Source organism: Chaetodon trifascialis, chromosome 15 (assembly GCF_039877785.1).
Source record: "Chaetodon trifascialis isolate fChaTrf1 chromosome 15, fChaTrf1.hap1, whole genome shotgun sequence".
Classification (NCBI taxonomy): domain Eukaryota; kingdom Metazoa; phylum Chordata; class Actinopteri; order Chaetodontiformes; family Chaetodontidae; genus Chaetodon; species Chaetodon trifascialis.
In genome coordinates, this window is record NC_092070.1 from 14,752,644 (window position 1) to 14,764,813 (window position 12,170).

The following is a 12,170-nucleotide window of genomic DNA, read 5'->3' on the forward strand; positions in this document are numbered from 1 at the left end:
CTTGTATTTATTCTGGAGTGAGGAAGTCGTCACATCCAGAATTACATTATATGCTACTTTTATACAGCTGAGTATATTTGGCAGGGAAGTAAAGTTCCACTGTAACAACCAGTCTACCAGTTTCATGGTAGAATAAACTGAGTAACGATCAGGTAGGTCCCATCCAGATTGAGATCTCTCATTCGAGGGTGGCCTGAGTACATGTCAAAAGAGCTATATACATAACACATAAGACTGTAGTAAAAGTAACGAAGTATAGTCACTAAAAAAACATGCTGCAAAGCAAAACATGATGATGAAAATGAGTCTTTATAAGCAGCTGTTCAGAGAAACTAGAAGCTGTCATTGTGTGTGACCAGTTCTTTTTCTATACAGGTCGGTGAAGACGTCTCACATTTATGTACAAAGGATTGAAGGTCAAATTCTTTTAACTCAGCTAACAATCGGTCCTTTAAACATGAAAAAAAGTTTTCAAGCAAACGTTTACAGTAATTAAATGATGGCTTTCAACAGCATGTACAGAAAGAAGACATCCTTTATTAGTCACAACAACATAACATGCAGAGTTGGGGGGGAACTGCAAATGCCGTGCTTATGTGAAATTCTCCTCCGTGTTTGACCCATCCTTGATCAGTCCTTCCTCCACGACAGACCAGGTGGGCCAGTTCCTCTATCGTCACCATTGGTCAGGTGGTGATCTTCTTGCATGTTTTTAGTGGGGGTTTTTTAAGGAGGAAACCCCAGGTGAACACGAGGATAACATGCAAACTCCACACAGAAAGTCCCCTTTTCTTGGGCAGCAGGCACCCAAGGCATGGTGGAAGACACGCCCCCAGCCGGGACCCGGGACCTTCTAGCTGTGAGGGGACAGTGTTAACCCTGTTCCACCGTGCCACCTAAGAAAGAGCCTGTCTTCGTGCATGTCCCGTAACTGTCCAACAGCTTAACGCAGATATAAACACTGCTGGCCGAAGCCAACTCCCTTGACGCTGACAAACAGCACCTGCTGGCGTCATTTCCTCATCTCTCTGTCTGTGTCCGCCTGCTTTGTCTCATACTGATAAACACACACTCACAGAGATGTTAAAGTCACTCTTCTATGTTAGCATACCTGCTACCGCCTAGCCTAAACCAAGCCTGATGGACTGCAGCCTTAGGCTCAGTTACAAGCTCCAGGAAAAACCTGCGTGTTGACAGCTCAGAAACAGCGCGTCTTCATGCATTTGTCTTTGTATCGTGCTGCACGTTCCAGGTCATTAGACAAGTGGCTGAGAGGACAGTAGAGAGGAGAGTCAAGCTGACGCTGTTGGCGGAGAGCAGGCCTGCAAATACTCAGAGACTTATGATTGAAATGGTGCAGAGATGTAAAGTTTTATCGTCGTGTTGGATTGACAGAGGAAGAGATGCATGCAAGGTGGATTAAAAGGAAAGTAAATGACGCAATACATTTATTATCCTCCGTCTTTTTTTTTTTTCTCTCCCAGGTACAAGCTGCTGAACCAGGAGGAGGGGGAGTATTACAACGTCCCCATCCCCGAGGTGGATGACGTCAACCTGGAGCTCCGACAGAAGTTTGAGGTGAGGGCAGAGAGGGAGGCTGGCTCGGGTTGTGAATTTGTAGTTTTTTTCTTTGTCACACTCACTTCAGCGAAATGTGTTCCTCTCTCCTGTCACCATGGTAACCTCGTCCCACTTATGCTTTTCACCCTGTGCGCCCGAGAGGGAGATCACGTTCTTCTGGCATGAGAAGTGAATGCTCTTGCTTTTAAAGGAAAATCTCATATATACATAAACAGCACGAGCTTATAGCTGGCAATGAAAACAAGTTCCTGGAGGCCTGACTCAAGAGGCGCAAGTGCAGCTGCAGATAATAATTCATAACACTCACCCCTGTCAGTGGAAACCACCACAAACGGCATCTACTCGTACCAAGGCAGTGACTTGCAGACTATCTTTCATAAAGCCCAATCCAAACACGGCAGTTCTATGGACATCTAAATGAAGATGAGCACTAAAAGTTTCTGCTAAAATATTCAATTATGTCTGTCCATTTCACTGCAGACCGACTTATAGGTTCAGTCTGCAAGTCAGCATGGATTCCTGTGCACTGCTGATTTTGTTTGCATGACTTCGCAGATGCATTTGAAAATTCAGAGGAAGAATTCATATAGACGCTCCAGGACGACATTGTCGACATTAGCAGCTTTAAAGATTCAGCTGTGTTTCCTTGTGCTTGCAGGAGAGCATTTGTTTCTGCGTCTGAGGGGGGATGTCATCCTCATTGTTAACCTGCATCCCCCCTCTCCTTCCTCTAGTGGCAGACAGTTCAGGAGCAGAGGGGTTGTTTACTTGAATATGTCAGCCACAGAATCTCCGTCCCCCACCATGCTCTGAAATCAACCTGACTGTGCTGTGTATTGATAAATCCATGGCGCTGCTCACAGTGCTGAAGTAGCAGACGTCTTGAATCTTGAATCTTTGACATTCTGTAAAATATATACTATAAATGCTCAGTTCTATACTGTATTGTAGCCTCTATACTCAGTAGAGTAGTGTCACCTTCATGATCCAGGTGACCCTCATTGAAGAGGGAGAGGATTAGAGAGACACACTGCTGCCTGTTATATAATACAGTATTCCTATAATAATTCTACAATCGTTCAGTCATGTCTGTGCTGCTATAAACACCCCCCAAACCAGCGCACCACTGTAACAAGGTTAGGGTTAACCACTGGGCATCCCCTCTCTTAACGCTCCTTCGGTCTTGTTACATTGCCAAAGGGCCAGACGATCCAATATTTAGCCCGAAACCGTATAATATGCCAGAGAAAACTGTTGCATCATTTTAAATTAGCTGGCAGATGTGCTAACCTCCCACATTTTCTCGATTATAACTCCAGTAAGCATGTAAGCAGGCGCTATGTTGGTTTCAAAACGGCCCCTGCACTCTGACCTTTCGATTGACACATCGCTTGACTACGTAGGATGTTCAGCCAATGAGAGTCCGAGTTGAAAGCAACAGCCTCATTCTCTTCTTTCGTGTAAAGGTGTTTTATTAATGTGAAATAATAATGAAAGTTTGACCAAAATTAAAAGTAAATGTGATCATTCAATGCGATTTTCTTCCAAGCAAATGCTGTTGGCAGTATTGTATGGATGATTTGTAGTAAAGCAGAACTTAATATTCTCATTGCTCTTCAGTGGCCGGTCTGTTTACTGCAATCAGTGAGGTTTCAGTTTCAGTGATGCTTTAAAGGAAAAGAAAAGCTCATAATCTCTCCACGTCCATGTTGTTAACATGCAGGTTAGAAGGTGGCTGCTGTGTTAAACACTGCAATGTAAACAAGTGCCAAGAGGTGTGCCGTTCAGCAGAGAAGAAGGAGATGGGGGGGAGTGGGGGCAGTTTTATTGAAGTTTAGCTCCGTGTGTGTATACAGATGTTTTAATACTGAGTGTAAAAGTCACTTCCTCACAGCAGTCGCACACTGAGTTTTTCCCTTTTTCCATTTCTCTCCATGCTGCACAACGCTGACCTTGACTTTCCTCCCAGGCTAGCGTCTTCACGCAACTGTGCAGTTGCCGTGGAAACTAGCAGCAAGCTCCAGAGATCCGACCAGATGTGGCAGAAAAGGATTTTTTTGTTTTCTCGAGTCGCGCCTTTGATTGACTTCACTGTTTGTTGATAGGTGAAACAGACATAGAGATAATAGCTCATCCGTCCACATGTGTGTTCTGTCACTTTCTTCTTCCTGGCAAAGACACACATGCACACAGCAGCTCACCTTTGACCGCACTAATAAGTGAGTTTCTTCTTTCTTCTAGGCCTGCCAGTTAAATATCCACTATCTCAAGGTAGCTCTCCTGCCTGCTCCGTCACTATTTCTCTCATCACACTCACTTTACTTGTTGTATTAGGATTGTTTGTGGATCGCTGCTTAGCTTCCACAAATGAATCTGATTTACTAACAAAGGCTCTCAATAGTGTGCAGTTGAACCAGCTAGATTTGCTTGCTGTTATACGCCACCTAAATTAACATGTTTTTATATCTCGAACTCCTCTCACACGCTAACTTCCCCCTTCTTTCTGTGTCACACGTGGAAATGAACTAAAGGGACCACATATCCCTTTAAAATGAAGCAGCAATGCAGTTTCTGAGGATTTTGCAGCACCTGCAGCAAAGGTCAGACCAGCAAACTCTGACATTTGCAGCATTTGCATTTGGATTAAGAGCATAAACTGGAAAGCAGCTGGTTTTCCTCCAGCACAAATAAGAGCAAAATGCTCTTGAATGATCCTCTTTGAAAGTGAAGCCTCAAAAACATGAGCAACTAAGGTTTCCGCCATTGATGTTTATAGAAAATGTGATGCTGCATGTAACAGCATTAACATACGCACCCCAGACAGTACACACAAACACCAGACAGCATTGTTGTTAGTAAATGTGTTCCTCACCACTATCAGTGTCATTGGCCAAGAGAGCCTCACACCTGCTCCTCATTGGCTGGCAGTGTGGTCCACAGTCCGCCCTCTACTAGTCTGCCTTTGGTCTGGACTATAGAAGGCTGTTAGGACATGCAGCATGGATGGTCACTCACCTATGCACAGTATCTGTATGACTGGATGCACACACGAGCAGGTTCTTCGGTGTGTTTGGTGTGCATGCCAAATATCTCCACATGGTGGCAGTGTTGTGTTTATTTTTAGACTGGCTGCATTGTTCTGTTTGTGTTTCAGTACAACTTTGTGGCCACTCTGACATTAATATTTCAGATTTTTTTTTGTGTGTTGAAACAGGTACATGTGTTTTTTGTGAACTGTTTATGTATCGTTTTTATACAGGCAAATTGTCTTTGTTGTACTTTATGTAAAAAAATGACTACTAGATGTCTGCAAGGTCCGGGTGGTGATAGAAAAACGACTGCATGCAGCAATAAACAGAAAAAAAAGAGTTAACACATTATTCAAATGTTGTCAAATTAGACAAAACTTTGACATAAACCAGATCAGTTCTGTCCCCTTGCAGCGCTCATGTAGTATTTATGACAGTAATTCCCAACTTTTTTTGGCTTGTGAAACTTAAAAATGTGGGCATAACTTAGTCGCAGTAAAACCAAAATCCTTTATCGATCTTTGTCAATTTGGAGGATTTTTAGAGGTGTGAAGAGGTGAAAACATGCAGTCTTTTACACTAATTAGAGAAAAGCCAGAAAAAATAAACTGAATTTTGAGCAACAGTTTCCTTTGAAGCTTTCTGAGTCCCTGCGGATTCATCTTGGGACCCCTTTGCCGGGTTGTAACCCATGGGTTAGGAACCACTAGTTTACATCATCAATCATAGCCAAGACACACCAAACTGTAAATCTGTTGCTGTTATGAAATCCTGCTTTTAGGAAGAAACGGTCACCCTGTAAGGCACTTAAAGTCCCTCTTTGATGTATTTCTTGTATTTGCCACCTTGTTGTAGTTCACATCACATCTAAAATGTCTGCTCTCTGGTCATCAGAGTCCTGCTGATTTTCATTCCAGCTGTGTCCTCTGGGGCTCGATTACACCTGGGCTGCCAGGTGAAAATAATTAACTGCAATGAATTACGGTACTTGGTGGCGTACAGAGCCACCAGTGCCCGGGGTCAAAGTGAGAACCACTCTCCTCCAGGGTATTTTCTCTGTAATTTCAACTGACACACCGAGTTAATGTTCAGATTATTCTGCTCTTAATTAACCCAACCACGGCAGATACGTGACAGTTATTTTGTTGAGTGTATCATCACATTGAGTCGAGAGAAGAGAAACGGTTGGCCTGGAAACAGCCTCTCGGTGCCCCACCGGTTGCCTGTTTTCTCTGCTCTATCTGACAGAAACAGACAACCGCTGGAGCCATGATGGAAGCTGGCAGGGTCCTAATTGCCCTTTTTGTTCAAACATGCTTGGCAGGCCAGTCATTATAACAACAGGGAAGCTTGCAGTGCTGGCGCTCCCTGCTGACTGCCCACCTCACGATTTCCCAAAATGCACCAGTAGAGATATGCTGCTGAATATCTGTGAGGGTCTCTGGCATGTCAGTGGGAAAAACAGATCCCTGTGCTCTCTAAACAGAGAAATGTGATGATGATAATGTAATGACTGCTAAACAATTACAGAATTTGTCATCTAGTAGAATATGAAGTCCAAGCATGCAAAATAAAAAATATCTTGAATGGGACTGAAATGTAACAATCTGTGTTTCAAAAGTAATCCAGAAGATAACTTTAGTTCAGTTATGATGCTTTGCATAATGCTACATTTAACATAATTCTTAATTAATGATGCAATAAGTGCACTTCTTTGCATTTTCAACCCATTTCGAGAGATATTTTTATTATATTTTAAAACACATTTGTAGTTTCTCAGTTTTTAATGATCAAAATCTAACTGGAAAGCTATAGAATACTGGATTAATAGCTGCTAAGCTGCATATGTTTTCTACAGCCAGTGATTAAGTTCTGGTTCTGTGGCAGTCTGTGATCTGCAGGGAGCACTCTGGCTGATGTGAATATCAGACTGTTAGACACCAGCACGACACCTCCTCAAGTCACATAAGACGGGGAATGACCATACATGGTGTTAGCTATCTTATAAACAGTACTGTCGAACGAACAGAGCTGTGCAAACAACTTAATATTCCTGTTTGATTTATTATTATTATTGTTTGCTTTATTTGTGAAAATATCAAACGATGCACATAGGATCTCTTGTATGACACCCACACACAGTGGACAAATTAAAATCCTGAGTGTACTTTTTATTTGAATGCCACAGAAAGCCAAGCTCGGGCACGGTAAGAAAGTGATCACGCCGTCAGACCACCGGCGGTTCAGCCTGCCTTCAGGTAACATGGACCGGGTCCGACTGAGCGACTTCAACTTCCTGGCCCTGCTGGGGAAGGGCAGCTTTGGCAAGGTGAGAGCCGAGACTGCAGACGGTAATACAAAAGGTCAATAATCATTGTCGCGCTTTAAATACATCAGCCAAAGAAAGCCTGATTGTCAGCGTTTGTTTCAGAATTTCTTTGTCTCATCGCAACCTTTGACCCGTGGTGTCTTCGTCAACTGCAGGTAATGCTGGCGGAGATGAAGTCAACAGAGGAGCTGTATGCCATCAAGATCCTGAAGAAGGATGTTGTGATACAGGATGACGATGTTGAATGCACAATGGTGGAGAAGAGGGTCTTAGCCCAGAGAGACAAACCCCCCTTCCTCACGCAGCTCCACTCCTGCTTCCAGACTGTGGTGTGTAAAAACTTGAGCTCGTGGACACAGAAAAACAATTGATCAATGCCATTTTGCTCCATCACTTTTTCATCAGGCATCTCTTCAGGCCCTGGCATTTTAAACCGTTGTGTGTGTTTGGATGTGTATTACATTGGGGGGACATAAATCTGTTTACACGGACATATTGTGGGGACTCGTCTTCCTAATGGGGATAAAACGCGAGTCCCTATAATGTAAATCATTAAACTTTAGGATGAAGACTTGAGGTAAAGTTAGGGTAAGATTAGGTTAGGGTAGGGTTAGTGGTTATGGGGGTTAGGGTAAGCCGAGTAGGGGTTATGGTTATGTCTCCAAGAAATGAATGTAAGTCAAAGTCTGGGTCCCAGAAGTCATGGAAACACTGTTAATGTCCTTGTGCGTTTGCCTCTCTGCCATTACATCTCTATCTGCCTTACATTTATTCGCACTCTTTCGCCAGCCCTCTGCAGAGAAAATTGATACTGTGCTGAGACCACCCTTGAATACGAAGTCTCCAGTATGACGTCAACTCTGTGCGTAGACAGGGTGACTCAAGGAGCCTTTAATAAAAACTACATTTACTGATCAAAGCCTCCTGACTTATGATAGAGGTATATGAGGTGACCACAGCCAGTGCTCTGAAAGAATAAATCAAATCAGGCATTTTAATATCCCTTTTGATTTAAGTCTATAGCAATAGATTTATGGTTGTAGATGATTAGATAAGAGTGCACATTATATTTATATTATAATCACATTTTTTCCATGTAATGCTCTTTTAGTAGTGTGCTGCACTTTTCTTTGTGTAACATCTGTTTAGAGCTGCTCTTTGGGTTATAACATCCCTTTTTTCCCCCCTAGGATCGGCTATACTTTGTGATGGAGTACATCAACGGGGGCGACCTTATGTATCATATCCAACGCATGGGCAAATTCAAGGAGCCACAGGCTGTGTAAGCACACTACAGTTCATCTGCCGGCACATGTTTTAGCAACAACAGGCAGCGTAAATAGCAGTGTAGATTATTCAGCGTACGAGTATCATGGTATGAGTAGCCCCATTAACCAATAAACACAATGTCACTGTGCAATTTAGGGTTAGGTAGCGTGTCAACCCAAGACTTATTCTCCAGGGCAAACGATTTTCGTTTTCATTGGAATCACTTCCACTGACAAATTTATTGGGTGAGTGTGTCTGTTTCTTTGCTGATTTTCAATTTTGCAGGTTTTATGCTGCAGAGATTGCCGTTGGCTTGTTTTTCTTGCACCGAAAGGGAATCATCTACAGGTGGGTGAGTCAGAGAGAAACCTGTTTTATGTAATGAAGCACCCCATTCACCTCAGATGCAGTCATTGTTCAGTGGAAAACAGAGCGAACGCAGGCTGTTTACAGTAAAACATTTTATATTTTTAGATAGATAAGATAATGTGTGACAGACACAAAGAGTGAGAAATTAAGAAAGGCTCAGAAAAGTAAGAGACAGAATGACTGAAAGTGGATGTGTACATTTAACCTTGCTGGTCTGTCTGTATTTAACTGCACTGCTTGGATCCCCTCTGGAAGGAAGCAATTATTAAATCCATACTAATCACCCTGAAGCAAAAAAAAAAAAAAAAAGGTAAAAATGGAAAGGGCTGAAAGAAATGCTTGACAGAAAGTAAGGTCACCCTGTTCCTCCTCAGTACTTCAGCTAAGGACTCACATCCATTCTTCCTATTCTACCAGCCTTGTATTTGGCATCCTTGCACTACTTTGTGACAGATATAGCTGCCAGAAGTGGTGAATGAGGGGAAGAAAATGAAGAATTGAGACATCAAAGGCAAACAGAGCAGAGACAGACTGAAGACAGACAGACAATATTTTTTAAAAAAAGCACAAAGGAGGCAGAATGGTGGAAAAAATTATTTCAGGACAAGCAATTATTGTTTGTGTCCCAGCGTATGATGTGTGCTGCAGACAGATAAATAGACAGAGAAGCGGCAGTGGTGTAGGGCGACTCTTTCCTGTGTTCTCCTCGAGTCTGGATATAGACTCTGACAGCAACACACAACTAGAATCAAAGTTGTCACAAATCCGGCCTGAAAAATGCACGTACACAAACGCTCACAAGCCCGCTCTGCTGCAGGGATCTGAAGCTCGACAACGTGATGCTGGACTCCGAGGGCCACATCAAGATTGCTGACTTTGGCATGTGTAAGGAGAACATGTACGAAGGCATGAGCACGCGCACCTTCTGCGGCACCCCGGACTACATCGCACCTGAGGTGAGAATTAAAGGTCCAGATTACAGGATGGAAAACACAAATGAAGGCATCATTTACCTGTTTGGTAATATGTGTACATGTATTTCTATGTATATCTATCCACTGTCTGCACTCACGCATGAGAAGGCACATTGTCTCACAGGTGGGAGGCGAGGGAAGCCCTTACTCCTGGTTTCTCACAGCGAACTTCATCTAAAACATGTCTTTTTCAGATTTTATCACTTCCACTGGATATTAATGACTTTATAATGACTTCATGAGCTGCCTCGTTGCCTTTCTAACAGCTCCTCTGGCTTCAGTTTATGGCATTATCGCACAAATCTATGCAGTTTTGACCTGGAAAGTATTTTGGGTTTACACACGGGCAAAGTATAGCTGTATTTTCGCATTAAGTATATGAGGAGAGAGATATAAACACTTGCATATCATGTGTGGGTGTCAACAAGCTGAGCAACAAATTGTAGCTTTGTGAACTGTATAAATTGCTGCGTTTCTGTCTCTGTTAAAGGCAAGTGCAGCTGCGATTTAGCTCTTTGGTTGTGCGTCTGCATAATTATTATTGTGTGTGTGTGTGCGTGTGTAGCCAGTGTGTGGGAGGAGGTTGTAGGATGGCAAATTGGATGGTAGGAGAAAGCGTCTTTGTTATGGCAGCTCAAAATAGCTGGCTGTATTTAATGGTGGTTGATTTGGTTTGAGTTTAGATGAGAGAAATGTTACTTTCAGTGCTACAGTTCGCAGGTTGTCAGACAAGTGTTCATTTTTACCTGCCTGTAGTCAAAAAATGATATGGGCAGCAGAAATGAAGCCATCTTTTACCACTGAAGCTGTTAATAACCACACTTGTGGATTATTCCAAGTGTTTAATCTTTTCTCTTCTTCCCTCTGCCAGATTATAGCATACCAGCCTTATGGAAAATCAGTGGACTGGTGGGCTTATGGAGTTCTTCTGTATGAGATGCTGGCAGGACAGGTATGCATTTTTGAATGTTGGTCAGATTAAACAAGCAATTTGAAGATGTCACCTGGAGCTCTGGGAAGCTGGGAAACATTGAAGGGTATTTCTCAGTATTTCCTGACATTTTGGACTAATTAATTAATCCATTAGCTGCAGAAATAGTTAGCAGATGAATCTATATTGAAAGTAATTACTAGCTGCAGCTTTAAAAAAAGACAAAGAGAGTAACCATATCATGAGGAGAACGTTTTTAGTTCTTATTTTCAAATAATTTATGATAACCAAAAAGTACCACACATGCATTACTTGCTGTGTTTCTATACCTCACAGTGTTTCTAACAGAGTAATAATTGTCATTATAATGTCTTATAATGTCTGGTGTAATAACACTGGGAAGTTTAATCGACTTCCTGGGTCTTGAAAGTTGAAAAAAAACACACATTTTCATAAATCATTTACCTCATAAAGGAAAGTAGCATCAGTGAGACTGTATGACCACGATGACCAGCTTCAGGGATTAGAATCTGGGGGCGACTCGTGTCCCTGGAGCAAGAAAGCACAATAAAAAGTTATCTCGTCTGACTAATATTGGGACAGAGAGAGAAAAGCAGATTTTTAGGTTTCCAGTTTCCAGGCAACACTTCAGCAAGAAGATGTGTTTCTTGCTGAAAATGGATCACAGAGGACTTATCCAAATCACTTTTACTACTATACATCCAATACAAAACACCCACCCTAATTTAAATCCAGTGGATGACAGTGATTCAACATACAGATGTGACACAGCTGCTCCCACCGCTCAGCTCACACTGCTGACTTTGTCACCTCCGTATCTTGTCGGGTTTCACAGGAGAAAACCCTCAAGCCGTAAGCTGTCATCACACCCAACTTTTACTCGTGTGTCTTTCTCTGCAGCCACCATTTGACGGAGAGGATGAAGACGAGCTCTTCCAGTCCATCATGGAGCACAACGTGTCCTACCCCAAGTCTATGTCTAAAGAAGCTGTGTCCATCTGCAAGGGAGTAAGTATTGTTTCAGTTAATACTTTCAGAGACATAATCCATCACAGTAATCTTTAATTTTGTCTAAGTTAAGATGTTGTTGCCTGTTAATGTAAGAGAGCAGCGACTGTTTTCAAAAGCGTTGGTGTGCAAGATATAGGTGTGAGCTACTGAAAAGCATTGCCATCATATGCTATTGTTGTTTACCAAAGCCATTAAAGCTGGAAAACATGGAGGTTGAGGAAAAGCATAACAGTTGGCAGTGTCTTGCATTGAAAAGGTTGCTGTTGCTGGCAAGAACTGAAAACGCTGGCTGCCAATCATCAGGAGGCTCATGCACGTCCATACGTTTTTGCAGGAACAATAACCTGCACATGAGGGAAAACAGATCACAATCTTTGTTTAATGACAGCGTTTCAGTAACAAATGTTTGTTAGGAACAGTTCTGAATTACGCTCCCATAAAGACCTGCAAGATAGTATTTTAGTGAGATATCCTGATTTTAATCACTTTTATGGGTTAAACTCTTAAAACACATCCTACATTTCCCATAATGCAACTTGATATTGTCTTCACCCCTCCCCCCCTCGCCTGGCCAAAGTCTTATTTACTCAGTCTTCTCAATTCTGGTCCTCATTAACTGATTAGTCGATTGACAGAAAACTAACCTGCAACAATTT

The 12,170-nt window shown here is 42.4% G+C and overlaps 1 protein-coding gene across 2 annotated transcripts in view; it reads left to right on the forward strand.

Moving 5' to 3' along the window:
- Positions 1-12,170, forward strand: part of prkcab (protein kinase C, alpha, b) — a 98,314-nt gene that overhangs the window by 80,605 nt on the left and 5,539 nt on the right. Inside the window, exons 8-16 of one of the 2 annotated variants that reach the window (XM_070982051.1) lie at positions 1,485-1,578; positions 3,823-3,852; positions 6,799-6,939; positions 7,095-7,268; positions 8,130-8,221; positions 8,494-8,556; positions 9,395-9,533; positions 10,423-10,503; positions 11,404-11,511. In XM_070982051.1, the coding sequence (XP_070838152.1) occupies positions 1,485-1,578; positions 3,823-3,852; positions 6,799-6,939; positions 7,095-7,268; positions 8,130-8,221; positions 8,494-8,556; positions 9,395-9,533; positions 10,423-10,503; positions 11,404-11,511 (922 nt within the window). The remainder of the gene's footprint in view (positions 1-1,484; positions 1,579-3,822; positions 3,853-6,798; positions 6,940-7,094; positions 7,269-8,129; positions 8,222-8,493; positions 8,557-9,394; positions 9,534-10,422; positions 10,504-11,403; positions 11,512-12,170) is intronic. The other variant, XM_070982050.1, reaches the window with a different exon arrangement.